Source organism: Manduca sexta, chromosome 9 (genome assembly GCF_014839805.1).
Source record: "Manduca sexta isolate Smith_Timp_Sample1 chromosome 9, JHU_Msex_v1.0, whole genome shotgun sequence".
Lineage (NCBI taxonomy): Eukaryota > Metazoa > Arthropoda > Insecta > Lepidoptera > Sphingidae > Manduca > Manduca sexta.
In genome coordinates this window covers 11491244-11515634 of record NC_051123.1, presented here as the reverse complement: position 1 = coordinate 11515634, position 24391 = coordinate 11491244, and the positions used below count along the sequence as shown (strand labels likewise).

Here is a 24391-nt window from a genome sequence, read left to right as displayed (position 1 = left end):
GTTCAGCGCAGATGTGAGAATTATACTGTATAATGTGAATTTAGATTCCACCTCATCAAAATAGAAAGCGGTAGTTTTCTAGATATTTGCACATTTTCTTAAACTTAATTAACATGAATCACTTCTAGGAAGACGTCATTAAAATTTATTAAAACGTCGGAAAATTTAAATGTTAGTTTCCAATTGGAAACGGCTATTTTTATCATATTATTTATTTGTTTGCTCTGTAGCTTTACAAGGCACAGAATGCAATCTCACTATCTCCCTCGCACTTAAACACTGTCATGATGATGACGTCATAGCGCATCGTTTATTAACTTATAAGAATAAAAAATTATAATGTAGATAGATTATCTACTATGCTTATACATTTTCTTACGATTAGCAACTAATATTTTTTGTTTTTTGATATAATCTATTTTGTTGACTATAATAATTCCTGACGGGTCCTGCCCTCTTAATCCCTCCCAGCACCTTATAACATATAAATAAGTGCAGTAAACGGCACAAAGAAATATTTCAGCGGACGAAACATCTCCATTTGTTTAACCTCTACAAAAATACATGAGGCGCCCGTTATTAACATAAGTGTACTCTTTAGACTAACTGCAATGCTTTGTCTACGTGCTACTCAATGGTAATGTAGAGAATAGATTTAAACCTTTTATAGAAGTTATGAGCTGGTGAATTATTTGGTGTGTATATTAAAAATATGAAAGGAATTGTGTATAGTAGAAGGAAGAGCTTGTTTGTGTTTTTGGTTGGTTATTTATATGAGGGCTTTTTTCGTATTATTCTGGGTCGGCAGACTCTTCTCCTGTGCCTGGTGGTGCCTGACGAGATAATTATCCCTCGCCAGTCAACACAATTATCCCGGTCTGTTTGAAACCAGATATACACAGCTGATCCCGGAACGCAATACACTCACTAGGCCCTTCTAGTGGGTTTTATACCTTGTGTACATACATACAAATATCCAACCACCAGCGAACCTTGTACTATGAAGTGAAAGTGATAGAGTTGTGCTATGTCTTTGATTTATAGTCGGACCTAGCGGAGAACTTTCACAGCCCTATGAAAAACCACATGTAGCGACAAAATTTATTATGTTTTGTGAAGTAATAGAAATGAAATATCCAGAAGTCCACATAGCCACCTACCCTTTTGCAATCCCTATTTATTTGCTAAGAATTATCAGCATCACTGAATATTAAATCCTGTGAACTTATAAATAAAGTACAAGTTACAATAATAAGTCTTTATTAGTTGTTTGTGAAGTGGGAGCAACATATCGTATACGTAGTGCAGCGGTCGGAGCGTGCGTCACCTCTTGCAGCGACAGACGCGCTTCAGCGCTCTCTTCAGCCCGGCGAAGTAGTGTATCACTTGTTCCTGGAAAACGAGGTTCAATAGATTCATATTGTGTAGTACTTATAAGTAAATTATTAATGATGAAAAGAAATCGACAGCTCAATAAACAACACACTGAGTGACAGAGACAACAATCTACGAAGCTAACTAATCATCTATTGTTAAAGCCAATGTGTCATAGTAAATCGACAGATGAACTGGGGTGAATGTGAATAGAGAAGGGATGGTCTTGTTTAATTGTTTAAGAAAAAGGTATGTCTATCTAGATTCAAGGAGGAGGATATCTGATGTTAAGCACATCGCACGCATGAAGGACTGCGAGATTTGGCTTGAGAAAAGTTCATATAAAGAAGTGCTGAAAAAAATATGTGTTATAGGTGTTACATATATATCTCATTCTCCTGTCACCCTAGTCTCTGGAAACAATATCCAATAGACGACTGGTAACTAACTTCAGAGCGGCAAAGTTATACTACGCTAATAATACTACTTGTAGCAAAGCTGATGACTCCTACCTGCATTAGGTTGAAACACATGGCGACAAGCGCCATGCCCAGCATCAGGTACAACGAGCACACGATAAACGACGTCTCGATGCGCGGCGTATATACACGTTCGCCAGGAACGAAGTCACCGAACCCGATGCTGTAACACCAGGAGACAAGGTATAAGGCGCTAATGAGTAGCACCAGGTTTTATTATGCCATTATAATATAGAGTTAATAACACCCGAGGGGTGTAAGATAGTGCTTCATGGCAAGTGGCACTACGGCTTTATATTTTACTGCCCTTGCACCAAGTTGCAGTAACTACTTAGTCGAAGTCCAATCTTTCGCAGTCATGTATTGATTGTCATTCAATTTAACTGTTAAGGAAAACACTGTAAAGAAATCTTCATACCTTAGAGTTATTCATAAGAAATGGATTCCAAATAAATAGACGCGGCTCAGCAATTTGACAGTAACAATACATAACTAATAGTACCAAAGTCCTACGAACCTGCTAAGCGATATGAAGCAGAAGTAGGCGCCGTCGAGCTGGTCCCACTTCTCCCACATGCCGAATATCATCGAGCCGAACATTATGTAACTGGAGATTAAGAAAAACAATACCTTATTTGAGTATTTAAATTAAAAAAAATTAAAGTGATAGTGTAACAGTAAAACCTATGAGACCACTGATGTCCATATCCTGTAAGAAGTTAAGTCAGTGGTTTCAAACAACAAACCAACGTACTCCGGCGATTATCCATAAACCAAAATCAGATCATCAATAATTACTAAGCTTCATTCCACAACTACAAAATGAGAATCCTATGACAAGCATTATTCCGACATACCCAACCATAATTGAGACGCAGACGGATATGGGCACGGTGATGGTCTGCGCGTCGAAGGTGACGTAGCTAAAGTCGCTGCCGGCGTCGCTCTCTGAACGCGACCAGCGCCGCGCGCGGTCCGCCCGCGGCCACGCGCTCCTCGGCGACTCTGCTCTTCTAGTACACAACGAATTCTTTTGCATTTTGCATAAAACAAACTTATGTTAAGTTTCTATTACTTCGACATAAATCGGTTAAATAAAGAAGTCTAAAACAAAGTTTATTTTATTTTTTTATATGAAATAGATCGGAAAAATAAAAAAAAATCAAATACAGATGAATGCTTGATTGCAATCTTCATATTATAATATTATCTTGGTTCGTATATGTTATTAATTTCAAGATATCAATCCAAATTGATAATTATTAAATTTGGTTCTAAAGTTATATTTTATAAGATGAATTAAAGCGTTTTTGGTTTTGGGTACTACAATATGTCGGAAATCCTTAAATCTACCCAATCACTTATGCCATACCTATATACCAACGTAATGTTATTTTTTACCTCCAAACAATATCACTACTATATTATGGTTTAAAGGATACATCTATTCCGCGATGGTATCATTTACCACACGACGTATGAGGCCTACCGGTGGGACTACTTAGTATTACTTACCTTTGGATTCCACGTAAATAAGGGTCTCTAAACTCCGGAGTTCCCTCAGAGTCTGAGTACCGAGACCTCCACGCCTGAGGTCTCTCTATGCTTTCAGCATCACTTACTTCTAACTGAAAATAAAAGATGTTTTCCTCTCTTTTACATGAACGTAAGCTTTATTTAATATATAAATATAGCATTGTAGTTTGTATATTTTGATATTGATAAAGAATTTGCAGCTTTCATTGCAAAAGTGCAAGAAAATAATAATTTTAAGTTTTATATCATTCCCAAAATATAAGCTAAAATTTTTGTTTTTTGATTCCGTTTTTAATCTACTTGAAAAAAGAAAATTTTGAATACCGCACATAATGTTAATACATCTGATTCATAAAACATTATTATAAAACAATTTTCTCACCGGTGGTCTAAACCTGGCAACCCTTCGTCTAGTAAATCCGGGACACCCTCTACAGAGGCAAATCAACGCGTAGATGCATTTAAACCAGCGCGCCAGGAGCTCGCCTGAAAAATTATACATAATTTAACAGCATTACCAGGTGAGCTAGCCAGGCGTAAATGAACGCTTTCATATTTTATTTCCTCGTCATTTTCACAATAAGTTTTGAGGAAATGGTAGAGTTCAGTCAACATGCTTTATAATTTGACGTAAAAAACCTTTCGGATAATAATGATGACTTCAGAATGCGTATTTGTATTTATTTTTTAATGGAATGTATTACCAAAAAGATTAAAATGACTCGCAGCTTCCCTCGCGTGAAGGCGTTTTCCGGGATAAAAGTCCTGCTATATATTTTCCGGGATAGTAAGTAGCTTATAACCTTCCCAGGGTCTTCAACTATCTCCATACCAAATTTCATAAAAATCCGTTCTGTAGATTTTGATAAAATCCATTACATACAGACAGACAGCTTTTGGGTACTTTGTTTTGTAATATGTATGGATGTTAAGACTTATAAGGCATAGCAATGTATATATAGAAATAGCCACAATGTGCTCTAAGCGCAAAATTACAATGTTGTTACACTGCGGCAGAAACACGGAGCGGTATTGTGAATATAGAAGGATAATCTTATATAGAAAGACCTGTGATTTTTTTGTTACTATTCCAACAATTACTGAATATACATGAGGTTAATCCTTTGGAAAATAAATTCACCATATACCAGTCAAAGGAAAGTCAAAAACTATAACTTACCAACATTACTCAGATACAGCAGAAAGAGAGGCATCCCCAACAACGCGTAGAATATTGTTATCACCTTGCCCCAGTTTGTTCTGGGAGACAAATGGCCGTACCCTTGAAAAAGAATAACAAAGTCTGTCTTAAGTGATCTTAGTTACTAGCTATTGATCTACAACGGGAGAATTATTAACCTCAACTCGTATCTTACACTATCAAGTATTCGGGCATTGATTAAAAATACAAAGCAAATCAATGTAAAGTACCAATTAATAATGGGACGTTCCAAATTCTATAAATTTCTTCCATCCCTCTTTTTCTACTTTTCCATCCCTCTTTCATTCTCCGTGTCTTTGTTTTATTGAACGCCTAAGGATCACCAGCATCTCACTAGATAAGACTCGTAATTCACACAGCATATATACAAATTCATGATTACACTATGCTTATAACAGCATTGTAGTGTACCTTACATTGACGTATATTTAGACACGTACGTCCATATAACTATTTGCTCAAAATCTGAACTGAAATGGCAACCAAACGTTACTGTTATAACCTATTCATTCACTTAAACAATAAATAATTTTACTTATTTGACTAATATTTGTTATCCAAATCCAGGTTTACACTTAGATTCGAGTTCTTATATCATTTGCGCCACTCCGTACACAACCACAAGCTGTCAATATTGACCATACTGAGATCAGTTTGAATGGATTGCAGTTCAATTCAGTTGGACACAGTGATTGTTCGGAACACCATATCTAGTACGTACTACATAATATGATGAAGGTACACACCTATAGTAGTAATCACAGTGAGTGAATAGAGAAATGCTGAAGAAAAACTCCACTGCCGCGAGGACCTGCTTCCATCCCACCCGTGGCGCACCGCCACTACAATGGTATTCTGATAGTCTGTTAGCTTTATGCTTATCCTGGAAATTAAATGAATAATACTTTTTATAGCATGAGTCATTTTGATTTTCAATGATTACCTCTGATCATAAATCATCCAACAAGTCCTCATTGATATACTGTGGATCTGTATACACATAAGATTATTAGGGAAGTTTTGAGGACTTCGGAAATTATATTCGCGTAGATTTTCTCACAGACGGTATTTATTTGTTTTCTGTTTTCCTGGATCTAGCCGACCTATTGACGCCGTTGACATAAATTACAATTTGGCTTTACCCTGCAAAGTTTAACATACATACACACCGCTATTCTTTTTTGCCTTTGTAGGGATGGATATCTATAACACCCACATTTTACGAGCTATTTTAAGGCGGCGTTCCATTTACAGAACATTTCAGTAATGTAGATTTCCTTCACCGATAAAGCAAGCGATCATTTAAAAAGAATACAATAGAAAGAATAAATTAAAAATGCGTGGCTTTAGGTTGTCAACCTGTGGACATTCGTCTCGGCAGTCCGTTTCACTCCCAACTAGGCTATTGCTACTAATCCTTAACTCTTACCTCTCCTTAACAGCCGTTTCGTTGAAGAGGTTGAGGGCCAGAGTGACGTTCTGCCATAGGTACTCGGCGGTGTTGTTCCGCTCGGTCTCCATGTGAGTGACTCGGTCCCTCTCGCTCGCGCCCTCTATTGCTTTGAACATGAAGGCACCTGCAAGAATAGATTCATTTTGAACAACAGATTGCTAGCGGTTTCATAAGAGTGTAATGGGATGCCATTCTACTTTTTTCTTAGATATTAAATAGATATTAATTTATACATATTATGCTAATGAAGGAAATGGTCCATATCTGAAGTTTTTTTTACCATTACAGGCATTTTTCTTAATCTACGCACTTTTTAGTCTATAGCCTCTGTTAATTCGAATAATTATAATAATATTGACACGAACGAACTTGATCACCCACTATATTCCATTTAATAATAATTATGTTGGATATTAAATTATTTACCCGCTATTCTATGTTCTGCGATAAAAATCTGTCACATATGGGCACCTTATCACTCTTTCTACCAAATAATTTCCGTATTATATCCCTCTCACTTTACTAAAATATGTAAACACATTGGAAATCATATTTTACACAAATTGTTGACAGTTGCTTTTTACGTAAAAATATGTGCGTAATATTTTAGAAACTTACGCATAAATCAATCTATTCTTCTAGTATAATTTATGTTTGATTTTCGTACTGGCCGCAATGTTTATGCGTATTTTGTGTTCCTAGTATAAAAATAATATGTTGCTTTAGGGAAAAATATTTTAGGTACAAGTGGAATCACGATTACAACTCGTTGGTAGGTACCTAAATCAAGAGACAAAAACACTACAGATAAGGAAAATCTTATACTAAAGTACTAAATTTTGCCCATGGATCTGGTCGGTTTTCCCAGGACAAAAGTTCTACTATGGGTTATTTTGTTATTAATTAAATGTAGCTCATATCCCAGAATTCAATATAGTACTACGTAGATCTACTTACACTATGTCTATATTCAAACTTTTTAAACATTGGTCTATATAATACATGGTATGATAGGCTCGCCCCCTACCACTGGTTCTACCGTTGTCTACCCCTTCTGGGATAAAGGTGTGATGTGTGTAATAAAAACATCTTAGGTGATGTGTGTTTTATTTCGTTTTCGTTCTAATTTTTTAACATGGCCCTACGTTTGCTAAACTGGCAAACGCCGACTTAGCGCTTTAGCCAGTCGCAATCCTTGAAAATGAAGCGACCATGCTGAGGGCAGGCCACTACAAATTACGAACCTCGGCTTAGGACGGCCACTAGGAGAGGATATCAGCGATTATGAAGTGTTTGTTCTAAATATTTACTGCACATAGCCAGTCATGACAATTATTATTTATTTATTTATTGCACTTAATATACAAATGTATACAGGCGGACTTAATGCCAAAGGCATTCTCTACCAGTCAACCTTAGGGTGGTGCAGAGATAATCAAGGTAGGTGCATCACGGTTATATGACACTGAGAAGGAAGATAAATAAATAAAATACATACCTATAATAACTATAAACATAATATAAGTGACCTAGCAAGAATCAAAATACATAAAATACATATTATAATTACATAGATATTTATATATAAGTATACATATATACATTAGAATATAAAGTAATATTATAAGTTAAGGTGGTAGCTCAAGGTCCATTTTCATACATTTTGTTTCGGCTTTAATCTGGGTAACTAAACAAGTATTGGCAAGTAAAGAATTTAAATTCACGTCTAGTTAGTGATTAGTTCTCGCAGTTGAAGAAAAACGTAAAATAATTAATAATCATGGATATTTCTGCCTTTAAAATTTTGTCATATTAAATTTTAAAGGCCGAAATATCCATGATTATTAATTATTTTTACGTTTTCTTCAACTGCGAGAACTAATCACTAACTAGACGTGAATTTAAATTCTTTACTTGCCAATACTTGTTTAGTTACCCAGATTAAAGCCGAAACAAAATGTATGAAAATGGACCTTGAGCTACCACCTTAAGGTGGTTAATATTATTACCATCATGCGGCTCGCTCGGTTCGTCATTCATTTCAACATAAAAGAAAGTTGTTTGAAATACGGGAGACCATCGCCTAATATACAATTTACATTACTTTTTTTTATCTTAGAGTTTGACATTTTAATGAATAGATGTCTTACATAAATTACTCATAATGTCTCAGACTCGTTTTAACAAAATGGCTTTTTTTACTTTGATGTAAGTATACCGTGTACTGTCAAGCTTATTTGACAAGCATATCAGTTCAAACGCTGTTGTAATCTTTGATATATAAAGCATATGAAGGAATGTCTATACATTTTGTGAAATTTAAACGAATAATTAAATTATTTTATCTTTGATGTCGGCTTTCATTGCGGGCTGTATGCAGGCTTGACAGGCACGTGTACGTCAAATATATTTAAGGGTAATTTACACCTTTTGATGTATATTCTTAGATCATGTTCCAACTGTAAGACCGTCTAAAGAGCTTCAGTCCAACTAACGTCGAGCAACAATAACGCCATGACAATACAGATGATGGTTCGTTGCCGAGGTTCTTTTGAGATTTTGAATACAGTAATAAACAATTAAACAAAATGTTAACAAGGAAGACTATAGGATCTTTTGCTTAGTAAACCCGATTTTCGAGAAGGTTTATTGAGTCTGAGGGTCGTTTCCAAGTCGAGTTTATACTCAGGCTATACTTTTGCTTCGATGGGGCATGTGACTGTCGCGTGTATACACCTTTTATAAAACGCTCTGACTTGCTAATACATCGATAAAACGAATCACATTTATTCCAATAACATTTGAAGAAACATCTTAACCTCCACCCCGCGCTAAAATGTCATTCCGCAAATCACCGAATCAAATTTACTCAACAATCAAATCTTCCATCAAACCGCCATCAACACACGCATGAACGTGTGAATCGGGCCTAACGACCGCTAATGGCTTTAGGCCTATTCTCACCGAAGATTCACGAAGAATATAGCCGTGTTAAATTTAAAAAGAACCATCAGACCGTAAGCGCCTTTCATTGTCTCTAATGACGCGAACGACACACCTAATTCTATTGGAAATCACAATGTTGATAGGAATAATGTAATTCTTGGAGATTAGAGTGGGTGTGATCGTCTAAAGAAGGCTTCTATTTAGATTGGATTTAGAGTATCATTTTTCCCATCTTTGTGATAGTCGGGAGCGTGACAGCTATTTTGCTTTACGTTATGGGTCTAATTTCCTTAGCTCATAAGCACTCACGACAGTCTTAAACGGAATAAATAGGGATTGGTAATCCCTATATCCTTTTCTTGTGAGATAACGTCTGCTGATATTATTTAAAACATGAATCAAACAGTGTTTCACAAAATAGCAAACATCAAAAACCAATCCACAACAAATTGAAAACAAATTGAACATTTAAACTAACAAACTATAACTAATAAGTGTTTAAATAAAACGAATTGGACTATCTGGAGTTAAAACAACCCACATTTTTGCCTGTTCTGCGAATTGTATTACTTTAAACAAATACTAGACCATAAATAACTAACAGATTGTGAGCAATCAACACTTAGAATTAGAGAATTGCGTTTTATCGTATCTAACCACTTAGCTTGTGAATATATGGATATTTTGGGCAATGAGCATGAACATTTAAATATTTCGTTCAAGCACAATATGGTTTGTCTTCCCGTAATATTGTGATCAAAGATTTTAAATTTAAAGCTTATATTATATTGTCTTACCTTAACTCAAAAATGATAGTTGATTATAATTACTCTTTCATTGGAACAAAAAAAAATTGCCACAAAATAATTTGAATAAAAAAAAATTATACGATTTCTACATAAACTAAGAGGAGAGCAAAAAGTAGATATAGGGCAGATTTTACAATCGTGTTCTTAATATTATTGTCGTATTATTTTCTATAGAGAATTGCTTTTGCTTGCGGCTTCGCCCGCGTAAAAGGATAGTTTTTGAGTTTATTGCATTCACACAGGCAGATAGACGCGGCGGGGAACATTATCTCATAATTTTTTTCGGAACTTTTGAAGTAAAACAATTTCGTCGTACAAAATTGTTGTGTAACTTTAACCGTTTACACAACGCACAAAAAACTATCAAAAGGGATACATTTTCCCTGTTTTTGCAACATTTTTAATAGCTGCTCCACCCCTATTGATCATTGCGTGATGTTATATAGCCTATACAAGAGTAGGTATATCTATATCTATATATTATCAAGGAAGACCTCGATAAATGAGTTATCCAACACTAAAAGAATTTTCCAATTCGAGCCAGTCCTTCATGAAATCGCGTTACGATACGCGAAACGCGTTTAAACAAACAAACTCTTCAGCTTTCTATAATAGGATAGATATATCCAAAAATATCAACGGTAAGCCACAAATAATCCTTGAAATAAGAGATACGATATCGCATACCATCCATTCTACCTCCAAATGATCTGATAGTAATACGTTTATACACCTGGTAATTGAAAGGGCGTTTCCAACCTATCAGACTGTTGGATTGAATTACATAGTTAATTTATTTATTCGGGCCTCAGTAATATTAGCATTGTTAGCAAACCTCAATTAATGGATTCAGATATTACCGAATTAATTGATTTATTGTTTGTAATCCGAGTAAATGAAATGGAGTTTGAACATCTATGAATGGTATCTTAGACAATAAATAAGGAATAAGCTTTGATTTAATTAAGCAAAGCGCATTTTAATTGTATTTCGCGAGGCGTTCCTTCGGCACCCAGCTCAGGCAATAAAAAGTAACAGTCCGCAAATTCTATAATGAAAGCGGCGATTTCCTTGTTGAGTATGGTACGCAGTGGGGGTGTAATCCTTCTCAGTAGTAGAGGAGGCTCGTGTCCAGCAGTGGGACATTATATAATACAGCGCTAATAATAATCTAATATATAAAATTCTCGTGTCACAATGTTTGTCTCCGTACTCCTCCGAAACGGCTTTACCGATTTTAACCAAATTTTGCATGCATATTCAGTAGGTCTGAGAATCGGCTAACATCTATTTTTCATACCCGTAAGTGTTAAGGGTTGTCCACCCTTAACATATTTTTTATAATTCTATACAAATTTTTATTTTTTTTATTATGCCGCATTAAAAAATACATTCAACCCTAAATTTATACCCTTCTATCACCAACCCCTATTTTTTGTAAAAAAAAAATGTTAAGGGTGGACAACCCTTAACACTTAGGGGTATGAAAAATAGATCGGGTTAAAATCGGTAAAGCCGTTTCGGAGGAGTACGGAGACAAACATTGTGACACGAGAATTTTATATATTAGATAAAACAAAGTCCCCCGCTGCATCTGTCTGCCTGAACGTGTTAAACTCAAAAACTACCCAACGTATTAAGATGAAATTTGGTATGGAACAGTTTGAGGCCTGGGAAGAACATAGGCTCCCGGGAAACTACTACTTTTATAACGGAAAACTTTAGCCTGAAAAACTTTATAACGCGGGCGGAGCCGCGGGCAAAAGCTAGTAATATTATATTATTGTAAGGTTGTCTGGAATTCTTCTTCAAGTTTTATGTCGCGTCGTGAAGAAAGAGTATTTTTCCATTACATTAGTCGGTAAATGGACGGTTGGCTCATTTTATGTCAAGTGATCTCTAACACCCATGAATAAATCCAAAGTAATCACGGATGCGCTTCCGGCGGTAAAGTAAAGGAATAAGGACTAAGGAAAGTGTCACTTGGGTTCAATTAGAGAAGGAGTCAATTGAGCTTCCTGATAAGATTATTATTAATTACAAGAAATGCATATAGACTGCCTCAGTATCATAGTTGTATTGTGTGCCTAGTACACAGTCGCACTTCTGCCTACGCCTTCAAGGATTAAGGCGTGATATATAGGTATACATAATTATAGTTGTTACCAGCGATGGTATAAGCGACGACAAGCACGATGACGCCCACGTTGCTGAAGAGGAAGGCGAGGAGAGCGCGGAGGTAGGCGCGCGCGCGTGACGCCAGCCTGCGCTTGCGCCGCGGCATGGTCTCATCGCTGCCGCGCGCCGCCGCGCCACCACGGCCTGCTCACCATCACGGTGCCTGAAACGTGGAACAAGTTTATGATACAAGAAAATATAATTCAAAACTGACTTTTGATAAAGGTTTCCCTAGATAAAAGTAACGATTTATATTTTACTAAGATAAAAAGTAACCTGCCTCTCCCAGGATCTCAAACTACCTGCATACCAAAATTTATCGAAATTGGTGCAGGGGCACAACCGTGAAAGCGTAACAGACAGACAGTTACGTTCGAATTTAGTAATAACTATGGATGCAGACATATTTGCCAGTACCCTGAAAAGGACAACTACCCAGCAATTTCACTCTATTTATCTATACTATCTATCTTTACTATCAAGCGTGGTGGACTAAGGGCTAATCCCTCTCAGTAGTAGAGGAGGCCCGTGCTCAGCAGTGGGCAAGTATATAATACAGGGCTGATATTATTATTACCTATACTATTAAAAACGCAGTTAAATGAAGAATAATTAAGAAATCATAACAGTAAACACTGTAAGTAAAGTTTGATGACTAATATAGATTATCTGTACTTTTATTTGCAACATTTTGAACTTCATGTGGCGACATTACAAAGAATATTCAATTTATGAATTCAATAATTATCAGAACGCATGATCCCCACAAAAGTATCAATAAGGTCTATTATTAAATGTTGAGTTGAGAAGTTAATGCCATTAGTCCTATTGTAATAGAACTTATAAATACCAAAGTATATATGACAAGTTTGCTATTTGAGATATTGGATGTTAATTTCAACACAAAGTCTATCGATTCACATTAATGTTTTGGCAGAAATATATTCTCAGACGGCCTAGAGTCCTATTTTGTAAGTCGATACGAATGCAACCCAACGCCTTCCAAATCAAACGTGGTGTTAATCCCAATCGTCTGCGGAATCCAACTCCGCCTTGAAACGAAAACCAATTGAAATATGAAGATTAATGTTATTCGTTTTCTTGTACATTTGGCAAATTGTTTGTGTCTGGAAAGTTTTGCTTTGACATTAGTTTGTACTTCGTGGAATATTATGTTTTAATTTCTGTTTTTATATTTGGGGTAACATAGATTTTTATCTTTAAGACAAAATAAACAATCACATACGGCATCATATATTATTCCTTTTCAGATGTAAACAGGTGCAAAACAAACATTATTACGTCAACTATAGTAAGCTTCATGTATAGCTTGACCAGTACAATAAAAAACCTCGCCATGTGGTAAAATATGGAATTAACTTCTTGTACTACCAGCGCCAATTAAACCAGAAAGCAAAAGTGGCGTCTCGAAAATACGTTTGAATTTCCTGGTCAGACTATAGTAGAGTTGACATTTCATCCTCATCCTCGCATCGTAATTCTCATTACTGAGGGTCGTGATCCTCTGAACATGGAGTAATCTTTGTTTTGATTAAGTTGCGCCACCTAACCTTATCTTTAGCATTGTGGAGCACAACATGTAGTTTGGTGCCAAACGTGTAGCGGATTTGGTCCGACCATCTGATGGACACGACCTCTCAGACGTTTGCTCTCGACTTTGCCAGTGACCATTAGTTGTTCGAGGTTATGTCCTTTAGAGTAGACGTTTCATAATGTCCAACATTACACCAACCACGACATCTACGTCATTCAAGCCATAATAAATCACTATACGAGGTGAAACAGCCGTCTTGGCTCGTTTCAATGAGACGCGTTCCGGGATCAGTCGACGGAATTCGGGCGACCTTTGCGAGACGCAACGTCTTTCGTTAGCCTACACATTATGGTAAAATTAGATCACTCATTATTATTAGTTTTTTTATACGCATTACACAGCAAATTGACACCTATCTACTTAATGGTAAGAGACTGTGCGGAATACACGTACACCCTACACGGTACTGTTTGTAGAGACTAGATGGAATTTCCGTGCTTTCCGGCGTTTATGCCATGCCTACTGTAATCAAATGTAACAGCTCATATCATAGGAGTCTTGCTTTTAATATTATCCGTGGTGCTTTACAACTAGCTTATCTAGTTGTAAACGTCCCTATCCTTGGGATTAAAATGCCTATGCCAATGAGTTCATTATTTTGTCTCCCGCTTTGCTATAGAAGGGAGTAGTCAATTAATATATCCAACTCCTCCTTATCTTTCTATTTCATTAATAACGTTGCGGGATAATGACAAATTAGTTTTCCCTGAGACTCGCCGAGCTTCACCGCTCGGTGTCATAAAATGCGTGGTCCTGCTGATCCTGGCTTACAGGAGTTGTAGTGGTGGGTGCGAGGGCGGGAAAGTTCCTTGCTTGAAGGTAAGTAGAGTGGGATCTAGAAAGAGTGACGACTAACGAGAGATGTTTCGCACGCACACCATGACGTTCAGGATGATGCACTAGTGTGTTTGCGTTTTGTTATATTTTCATCTATTTGTTTGTGTGTGCGTTTTATTTAATTATTTTTTTTATTACAATTTTTTTTCTTCTCTTTGTTTTGTTTGTAAATTGATTATGCCATGATGTTGTGCGAATAAATGTTTTTGTATTTGTATTTATATTTGTTAGATTATCATTCCTTACGAGTTGAAAAATAATGTACATATATGTGTGTGTAGGGTCGCCGGCATCCAGCCAGATTCTTATATACTACGATTAGCAGATGTACTTACTTTATCGTAGTAGACTATAAAGAAAACTATGATTGGGCTTTGGGCTTGGAATTTTGCCTAATATAGTGTTTTGTAGTAAAGGTAAGGTTTCTATATCAATGATAACAGCCTTCTATGGTTTTTTTTTAAACTTTATAGAGAAAAAATACGCATATAAAAATGAAATAATATTTTTACAGCCAGTATCATGGAGAGGTACTATGACAATTTCTGCTGCTCATATTTTCTCTTCTAATACAATGGAATGTTTCCTCAATACAACTAAAGTAATAAGCATGAAAAATTATAATCGATTTCACTCGTTTTTATGGACTACCCTCGCTGAACCAAAAAAATTACCTTGTCAAAAGTGTTTTCATTATAACGACCTAATAGTTTCTAAAAAAGTGTTCTTGCACCTTCTATGATTTTGAATTTCCTCATATTGTCCCAGTTATAAACACACTGGTCATTTTGACAGATCGTGTTGCTGAGGCAGTTTCTTACGCCATTTTTTCACAGCATTTTTCACAGCATGTCGACTCAATAGCTTCGAAAGACCATTTGAATAAACAAAATTTTGTGTTCGACTTTTAAAAAGTGATTTAAAAACACATTTAATAAATAAAAGAACATTAACAATCAATGTTTGCATTTAGCAAGGCTCGGCCCGCCCACAATTTGTTTCATTGTAAATATGCACGCTCTGTTTATATAAACCTGTTTAATTTAAATGTATTTATTATAGCCCACATTACCACCTGTGTAAATATTACTAACGATTACATGATGCACGTATTTATCTGGCTTTTATATTAATGTTACCATCGAGTGTGCGATGAAACTTCTTAGTATTAATAACGTACATCGTAATTACTATATTTTGAAGGGTAATATATAAGCATGATTAAGATAATAGCTCTTAACTCATGACTATTATTAAAGTGTTTATAGGTGATTCATATAATGTTATATCTCTTCCCGCTGCCTTTCATATTATAAAACAGTCCCCCACCGCGTCTAACTGTCGGAACGCGATAAATTCTATAACTACTGAACTGATTTTGATTATTTTTTTTATAGAGATTCTTTGACATGCTTGAAACGAGATAGATTACTTTTTATCAAGGGAAAATACTTAACAGGACTTTTATTTCGAAAGAAATGTCGGGCAGGCAAAGCCGCAGGCAACAGCTAGTATATTATAAAATAACGCATACGCAATACAGAAAAAAAAACATCTTTATACAGGGTAAGTTTTACATTACAATATTCATCGTTACCTCTGAAAACATTGTGCCAAAAACCATTCATAAATAACAAATATTTTCGCAACAAATCCCGGTGTTGGTTTTCTGATATTTTGACCATTTTATAGTTTAGTGCGAATATGGTGCGTGTAAGTAGTCCAGTCAAATTAATATTTAAGTTAAGAAAAATTCGCATAGAGTTGAAAATAGTATAGACGTTAAATATGTCATCTATATATATATAAAAATGAATCCCTATTTCCCTTGGTCACGCCATCACGCGTGAACGGCTGGACCGATTTCACATTTTTTTTGTTGTGTTTGTTATTGTCAGGAGAAGGTTCTAATGAAAGATAAAATTCAAAAAATTGGGCGGAAAATTAGCAATTTAACGAAAATACTAATTTTATATAACTATCGATTGTTTGAAATAACTGTCAGCGATTGACCGAATGCGCGCTGCAAATTCATATTTAAGAAGGGACATCGTCTGTCGGGTCTACTAGTTACCAATAAAATGTCAAAAGTCCCTATCAAGTTTACAAGTATTTCTGACTAAAAAGCATGATGACGTGGCCGCTCTGAAAAATTCTCTTCATGTTGTAGTAATAGCCTCAGGGCATGTAAAGAGACTATTCCGCCTTCACACCCACCACTACAACTCCTGTAAGCCAGGATCAGCAGTGGCACGCATGACACCGAGCAGTGAAGCTCGGCGAGTCTCAGGGAAAACTAATTTGTCATTATCCCGCAACGACATTAATCAAATAGAAAGATAAGGAGGAGTTGGAAATATTAATTGTCCACTAGAACAATTAAAAATTATAGTAAGAACATGTAAAGTTAAAATTACTTTGTATTAATATTTGTTTGTGCGAATAAAAATTAACGTTTGCCTTTTTTTTTATTTGCGTCTATGGTTAGTATAACATATGAGAATCCGCCTAGGTAGGTACCACCGCAATGTCTATATCTGCCGCTAAGCAGCAGTGTGTAGTCACTGTTGTAATCCGGTTTGAAGGACATTGTAGCCAGTGTAACTACGGGGCATAATAAGACTTAACATGTCATGTCTCAGGATGGCGAGCGACGTGGAATACCAAACAATACTTTGTAATTCAAGGTTTTGGATGGTGTTTCTAATGTTTATGGGCGTTCGTGTTGCTTACTATCAGGCGCACGGCAAGCTCATCTCATCATTCAAAGCTGGTGCCAATTCAACTAGTTGATTATCGCAATATTAAAAGGGGCGAAGATATCACATAACTGAACACAATTGAAGCGATTCATCAATAAAAAACTACACAAAGACCACAATTAAATTCAAATAAAAAGAAAACCTGTTAACCAGAAGCGTTAAACACAATCGTGCGACTCGACCGCAGACAACTGGCGACCGCTGCCATTGTTTTTATTACATTTAAATAACTCCACAGTTTGTCAGCAGAGTGATTTCTTATTTCTGCGAATGTTTGACATGGAATTAAAACTATTTCTAGGGTTTTATCGCGGTTTTGTTATGTTATAGTTTCGAAGAATTTGCACCGTTTATGATCACGGGGCGCACTGAGGTGTTGGTCGTCCAAAAAGTCACCCTTACAATGTCTACCTATATTTAACAACTACAAAAATTTCTCAAAAGAAAATTTAAAAATAAAATATTTTAGTTATAATATAAAAAACCGCGATAAAGTCCGTACAGTTTTATTTCGTTGTTAGAAGGATTTATTTCATTATATTCAAAAATATATTTTAATGGTTTTATGGCTATAGCAGAAGACACTAGCAGAAATGTCACCTGAAGATTGACCTTATTGATAATGTCCCATCTAATGTACTAATTATAAATGGGAATTCTGTTGCGTTTTCATACCTAAACTACCAAACCGATTCCAACTAAATTTGGCACAGAGAGAGATCGTAGACTATTTCATAAAAATGTTTTAAGTATACAAAGCCACGTTCAACATCTAAAACGAAATAAGTCGCATAAACTACGTGTATCAATAACAATATTTTTGGTCATCTTGCTAGTGTTTTGGAAAAGTCTTTTACATCTTTTGGCACCAACTAAGTCGATCTTGTCATGGCCTAGACGAACTTACCTACAGATTATCTCTCCCAGAGAAGATTTACGGCCGTATTCTCAAACCTTAATTACCTAAGGACAGAACAATGCTTAATATAAGAATGTTTCTCAGTGCATAGGCATAGGCTAGAAAGGGGCGCTGTAATTTATTAATATTAAGTAATTTTATCTCAGACGGTTGTCAGCTAACGAAGCTGAACTAATCCAGAGACAATTATTAAATTACCAACACTATGCATTCAGGCGCACTATGAGTTCTCATAATATTGTTTGTGAATACGGGTCTCAGGGAAATACCATAGTTTCTTGTCCGTTCTTCTCTCATAAAAACTGCTAAGTAGACTGATGTAAATTGACGAAATCTTATTAAATATACTACCTGCTGTGAAGCGTGGGCCTCCTCTTTTACAAAGAGGGTTTGGGTCTTAGTCCACCATACTGACCTAGTGCAACTTGGCTGAAATCATTCTCAAAGTTCTTATTGAGAATTCACAGGTATGTAGATTTCCTCACGATGTTTCGTGTGCCATTTTTTGATAGATTGAAACGAATTATCTTGGTATTAACACTTACAATCCTTATTGTATTGGTACATGGGAGTACAATGGATTTGCCCCCAGTTAGAGGTTAAGGGCACCTAAATATATTAACAATATAACTTAATGTATTAATCTATATGCAATATCTTAAAGGTAGGAAACTGTCTGCCTCTTAATTACGCCTGCGATTATAAGTATTATACTTACGGGTTTGCACACATTCAGAATGATAGTATAGCATGAATAGCGCGTGTGTATTTCAAATATTATCGGTAATATTTCGTCACAAAAAAAAATAACTAAGAGATGTGATATCATAGGCTTAATCCTCCCCTTTTACTTGTAATTGAAGCAGGATTTGATAGGAAAGCGCACATTGTATTACTCATTGCTTGGGAAGATCCCAAGCTAAGTGAGTAGTATAATGTGTGCCCACCCCAAACAGAACCGGGGCAATTAGCCGCCGTGACAGCTGTCAGCAACGCTTATAGCTTTAACGATGGCATTACGCTGCCGACGTATTAATAAGATTTTTGAGATAATGTAATGAGCGATGCTATATTTGGATGTGGCGGGGCCTTAGGAGCAATTTTGTCTAATGAACGAGTTTGACACCTGCCGTCTAGTTGCTGCGATATGTGGTTGTGGCCCGGGAAGAGTTTGGTTCGAATCTGAGGTCAGGAAAAACTTTGTATAGATTTATTTAATTGATTTGTAGAATCCCTTATATATAGTTAAAGTCAAGTCATCATCGTCCTTTAGCATTCCGCTGCTGAACATAGGCCTCCTCTAATACGCGCAATTTTATCCGATCTTCAGGTTGTTATGCGTTGATTACTCGCAGTTGCAGTAATTAAGTGATCATGGACAAGCAGGCGACTTAAGATATCATTAGAGATGTTTCGGATATGCGTTTACTAAATGGCGACGACCTTAAGATCCTGACTTTAATTTAACAGCGTCTCAGCTAACATCGCATTTCAGAGCGAAACTAAATTGCATCTTTTAATAAAGCCCTATTTTTTATTTATTTATTTGCGAGTAACTCAAGACTTAATGTTAGTAATAATAACAGCTTTAAACCAATCCATAAGAGTTAGCGCAACAGTGATTTATGTACATACAGTCAAATCTGCGCGCTATCATGGCCAGAATGCTGTTGATGCTTGCCCTGATCCTGCGCATTAGAAAATCACATCGCTTGCGCATCGTTGCGAAGAAGCAGTCCACTCTAGCTTCAGCGAACATACCAGAAGCGCTATGATGGCCATTTTGACGTTTGTCTGCACATCAAGTTTCGTATGTATTCATAACTACGTTGTAAGAGCTAATTACCGTTATTTACATTATTGTCAAAACTAACGTGCAGTAAAATTTTACAAATAGCTATAGTGTGGATGAATCTGATTAAATATGGCCTGTGGCCCCCTTCTTGTATTAATTTGTTTGCAGTGCAAATAAATTAAAGTATATTTATTTTCAAAGCAATATTCGATTCATTGAAATTTGTTAAGTGTAATTTTCAATTTTCGTTTTATTTAAATCATTTTTACCATTAATATACGTTTAGAGCAAAACGACCCCACTACACCCGATGGTAAGTGGAGCGCGGTCTAATAGAACATTTACTGACGAGAGACGATTACTCCTCGGCAGTTGACACAATCATGCCGGCTTATTAGAACCGGATATACACAGGTTGATCTTGGAACGCGACATACTTACGTGGGCCACTATGCCGGGTTTTTACACCTTGTGTACGGTGATCGCTATCCAAGCGGATATAAAATATATCCTACCACCAGCAAATTTATACGCCTACCCCTTACAATACTAGTTATAAAGCTAAAAACTTATAGATGCGATTCGCATATAGTTTTTTTGATAAAGAATTGAGTTTTCTCTCACTATTGTTGTTCAAACGCCCATCTTCCGTGTCGGCACTGCAGTTATACGGAATTTAAATATCCCCAATGTTATATTAGTTTCTTCCCATCATAGCAACAGTTAAACTATCGGTGTATATTTGCATCGATACCGGAGTTCTATTCCCGATTTATGACCTATAAAATGGGCTGTAGGGCAGTAGAACAGCCGAACAGAGGTTACACTGACAACATTGTTATGTATTGGTGGAAAATTATTTTGTAATTGCGATGTTCGGTCGCTGTGCTGGTTTAGTGGCTTCGTATAAGCTGAGGTCTGGTTGGTACAGGATTCGATACCAAGACCGGGGTTCAACAAATATCTTGTTATTTTTTACGAGCACGGCACAGCGACTCCACTGCCCCTGATGGTAAGTGGAAGGGGGTCCAATAGTGTCGAGAGCCGAGAGATGATCACTCTTCGTCAGTCGACACAATAGGGTACCGGACTTATTTTTGTTCTTTACTATTATCAAATATAGCTTTTGCCCGCGGCTCCGCCCGCGTTATAAAGTTTTTCAGACTAAAGTTTTCCGTTATAAAAGTAGTAGTTTCCCGGGAGCCTATGTTCTTCCCAGGGTCTCAAACTGTCTCCATACCAAATTTCATCTTAATACGTTGGGTAGTTTTTGAGTTTAACACGTTCAGGCAGACAGATGCAGCGGGGGACTTTGTTTTATAATATATTTTTTAGAACTTTTTAAGAGGAATAATCCCGTCACACATCATTGTTGTATAGCTTTAACCGTTTACGCAGCGCACGCAACGGAAGCTCTCAAAACTAAAAAAAAATTCCCATTTTTGCAACATGTTTCATTACTGCTCCGCTCCGATTGGTCATAGCGTGATGATATATAGCCTATAGCACTCCAGGAACAAAGGGCTATCCAACACAAAAAGATTTTTTCAGTTCAAACACGGTAGTTCCTGAGATTAGCCATTACTGCTCCGCTCCTATTAGTCATAGCGTGATGATATATAGCCTATAGCACTCCAGGAACAAAGTGCTATCCAACACAAAAATATTTTTTTCAGTTCGATCTGATATTTCCTGAGATTAGCCATTACTGCTCCGCTTCTATTGGTCATAGCGTGATGATATATAGCCCATAGTACTCCACGAACAAAGAACTATCCAACACAAAAATATTTTTTCAGTTTGAACCGGTAGTTCCTGAGATTAGCCATTACTGCTCCACTCCTATTGGTCATAGCGTGATGATATATAGCCTATAGCACTCCACGAACAAAGGGCTATCCAACACAACGAATTTTTCAGTTCAAACTGGTAGTTCCTGAGATTAGCCATTACTGCTCCGCTCCTATTGGGTATAGCGTGATGATATATAGCCTATAGCACTCCACGAACAAAGGGCTATCCAACGCAAAAAGAATTTTTCAATTTGGACTGGTAGTTCCTGAGATTAGCGCGTTCAAACAAACAAACAAACAAACTAACTCTTCGTTTTGTGAGGACTTTTATTTAAAGGTGTTTTGTTTGTTTTAATAGATTTAATTGTCACAAAAAAACTGCTTATTCTTACAATCGGTTTCAAATAGGCCGGTATAACTGTGTCGACTGACAAGGGATTAAACCATTTCTCGTCAATTGATACTCGAACTGAAATCTTCTCTGCTTACCATCAGGTACAGTGTGATCACTTTATTGTGTCATTATAATAATATTAAACGTCAACACGATTTAAAATAGATTCATTACCGACTAAATTTTAATATATTTGTGATATTGGAAGTATGTGTATATCTTGAATGTCACCTTCCTTAGTATTTGGAGTTCCGTACATTCGCTAATCTGAATTTTCACTTATTTTATATCAACTTTGTATATAAACTGCACAAAGTCTATATTGTATTGGCCAAACAACAAAATGCCGGCATCAGACCAGCTTATGGTTCATACGGAGTCATCGAGTTTCCTTAACAGCAATAACAAAACTAGCATATTACCCCTGAACTAGTAGACGAAGGTGCAACCAAGGCACCCACTTTTCGCCCTGTGTGTTCCGTCCCATGATGTGATAGGAGGGCAAGACCATCGTCGTGTCTGGCACATATTCCAAACTCCAGGCTGACCCTCAGCAGAAAAACCTAATATTCCTTTGTCCCATTTGGGATTCGAACCCGAAACCTCAAAATAGTAACTAAGCCATGAAGGTAGTCAAAACGTTGAAATCTTAGTCAATGTTGTGGTAACATCGCTTTATTGTCCTCTTGGCAAAGTTATCTTTGAAGCAGTACAATTAATTTAACTTATATTGAACCCCGAATAATATTATACGTCATTTAAATTCTTAAGTTTCGGCGAAGTGATTTCTAAGGCAATGAAAAAGAAATGAGAATTTAGTGTATACATAAACTACTTGACTCCAAAAGAAGACTTATTGGAACGAGTTACAATTGCTTTTCATCTGTATTTAGTCGAATACGAAATATTATATCGGGTTCCTATGAATAATGCAGTTCGTTCTTGACCAGTTTATCAAATTATTAATATGCCAGTTTGAAAGTTTTGGCGCCGATTGTGTTTCCGTTTCGCATAATTTATGAAAATTATCATTCATATTTTTAAAACATTTGATATGTTTGATTCAACGGCGGCAGTCAAATATATCCATTTGATTAGCAAAAAAGTTTTATGTATGTTTATTTTAAATTTAAAATGTAAAATGACCTAAATAAAATAGAGATATAAACGTAAAAACTAAGTAAAAGTATTTAATGTAGCTCGAGATATCTAAATAATGTTATGCAAAAAAAACTTTATTTATTTGGAAAAACTATAAACGTTATATTTTATGTTGGCATGTAATAAAAATTAAATAAAGAAACGGTAGATAATATTCTTCATTAAAATTTTCAACTTCATAGTGATACAATAACAAAAAACCTTAGCAGTCATACTTAAACCTTTTAGCTAAAACGTAGCTGTGAATTATAATGTTGTTAATTTATCGATATCACGACACAATGACTTCACTGCAACTGATACAAGACAATATCCCTTCATTGTGTAAAGCCCAAATAAAATGTTAACGAGCAATAAAACATTTTGTTTATATGTAAAATTATAAAAACGTTTCATTTTCGCAATTAATGTAAAGTTTATTACATAATATAAACTAAGTAGGTACCTAATTATATTCCTATATATTTCAAATTTAAATAACACTTCAAAATATTTTTAATAATGAAAAAAGAGGCAATGCAATTTGTCATCAAAACTTTAAATTAATATAATAGTAGCATTAGTAGTAAAAAAAGACATTATTATTTTCTACAACACAAATAAATAATCTTATCTCTTACCTAAATCACTTTCAAGATTATTTATTACGAAACAACCACAAATCAAGATTCCATCACAAATATTCAGTCACTTTACAAATAGACACAACACTATTACAAACACATTCGCGAAGGAACGTTCATTAAAAAGAAAAAAATCTTTTGTTTATGGCACACAACGTGTCAATTGTCGAATAATACGTTAATGTTCGCGATCTCGCTAAAACGTTTTAAAAAGCGCAAGGAATGTTCCACATTTGATGCTCACGCGTCGACTAACCGGTAAACCTAATGTACCGGCTTTGGTTTATATTCTGACATAGACTATAGAGACAGATCGACTAGATAACATCAGATTCTACCGCATATATATTATAGTGAACAACCCTGTTTCAAGTTTCGTATTAGCTTGTTCAATATTTACCCAGTAAGCCCACATACAGCCCGTCAAAATTCTATTGACGGTAGACTAAACTCCCTTGTGGCCCCATAGACATATCGATAAGACATAGTATTATG

General features: G+C 35.9%; 1 protein-coding gene across 2 annotated transcripts; it reads right to left on the bottom strand.

Moving 5' to 3' along the window:
* Positions 1 to 1243: 1243 nt before the first annotated feature.
* Positions 1244 to 24154, bottom strand: LOC115442415 (potassium channel subfamily K member 15). 2 transcript variants are annotated; one of them, XM_030167448.2, is made up of 11 exons: positions 23894 to 24154; positions 11986 to 12160; positions 6041 to 6188; positions 5358 to 5494; positions 4570 to 4671; positions 3772 to 3875; positions 3369 to 3481; positions 2711 to 2866; positions 2371 to 2460; positions 1887 to 2016; positions 1244 to 1392 (listed from the first exon to the last, which is right to left on the bottom strand). In XM_030167448.2, the coding sequence occupies exons 2-11, from the start codon at positions 12101 to 12103 to the stop codon at positions 1324 to 1326; spliced, it is 1167 nt and encodes a 388-aa protein (XP_030023308.2). In that variant the 5' UTR covers positions 12104 to 12160; positions 23894 to 24154; the 3' UTR covers positions 1244 to 1323. The 2 variants fall into 2 exon arrangements, with proteins under 2 accessions (XP_030023308.2, XP_037292886.1); XM_037436989.1 differs by having other exon boundaries at positions 2711 to 2863.
* Between the last annotated feature and the right edge of the window lie 237 nt (positions 24155 to 24391).

Bases quoted from the DNA above. Each gene is read 5' to 3' on its own strand.
- LOC115442415 (XM_030167448.2), bottom strand. From the start codon at position 12,103: ATGCCGCGGCGCAAGCGCAGGCTGGCGTCACGCGCGCGCGCCTACCTC. The intron at 2,867-3,368 runs GTAAGTAATACT...GTTGTGTACTAG, and splicing joins TATTTACGTGGAATCCAAAG to AAGAGCAGAGTCGCCGAGGA. The intron at 1,393-1,886 runs GTAGGAGTCATC...CTCGTTTTCCAG, and splicing joins TGTGTTTCAACCTAATGCAG to GAACAAGTGATACACTACTT.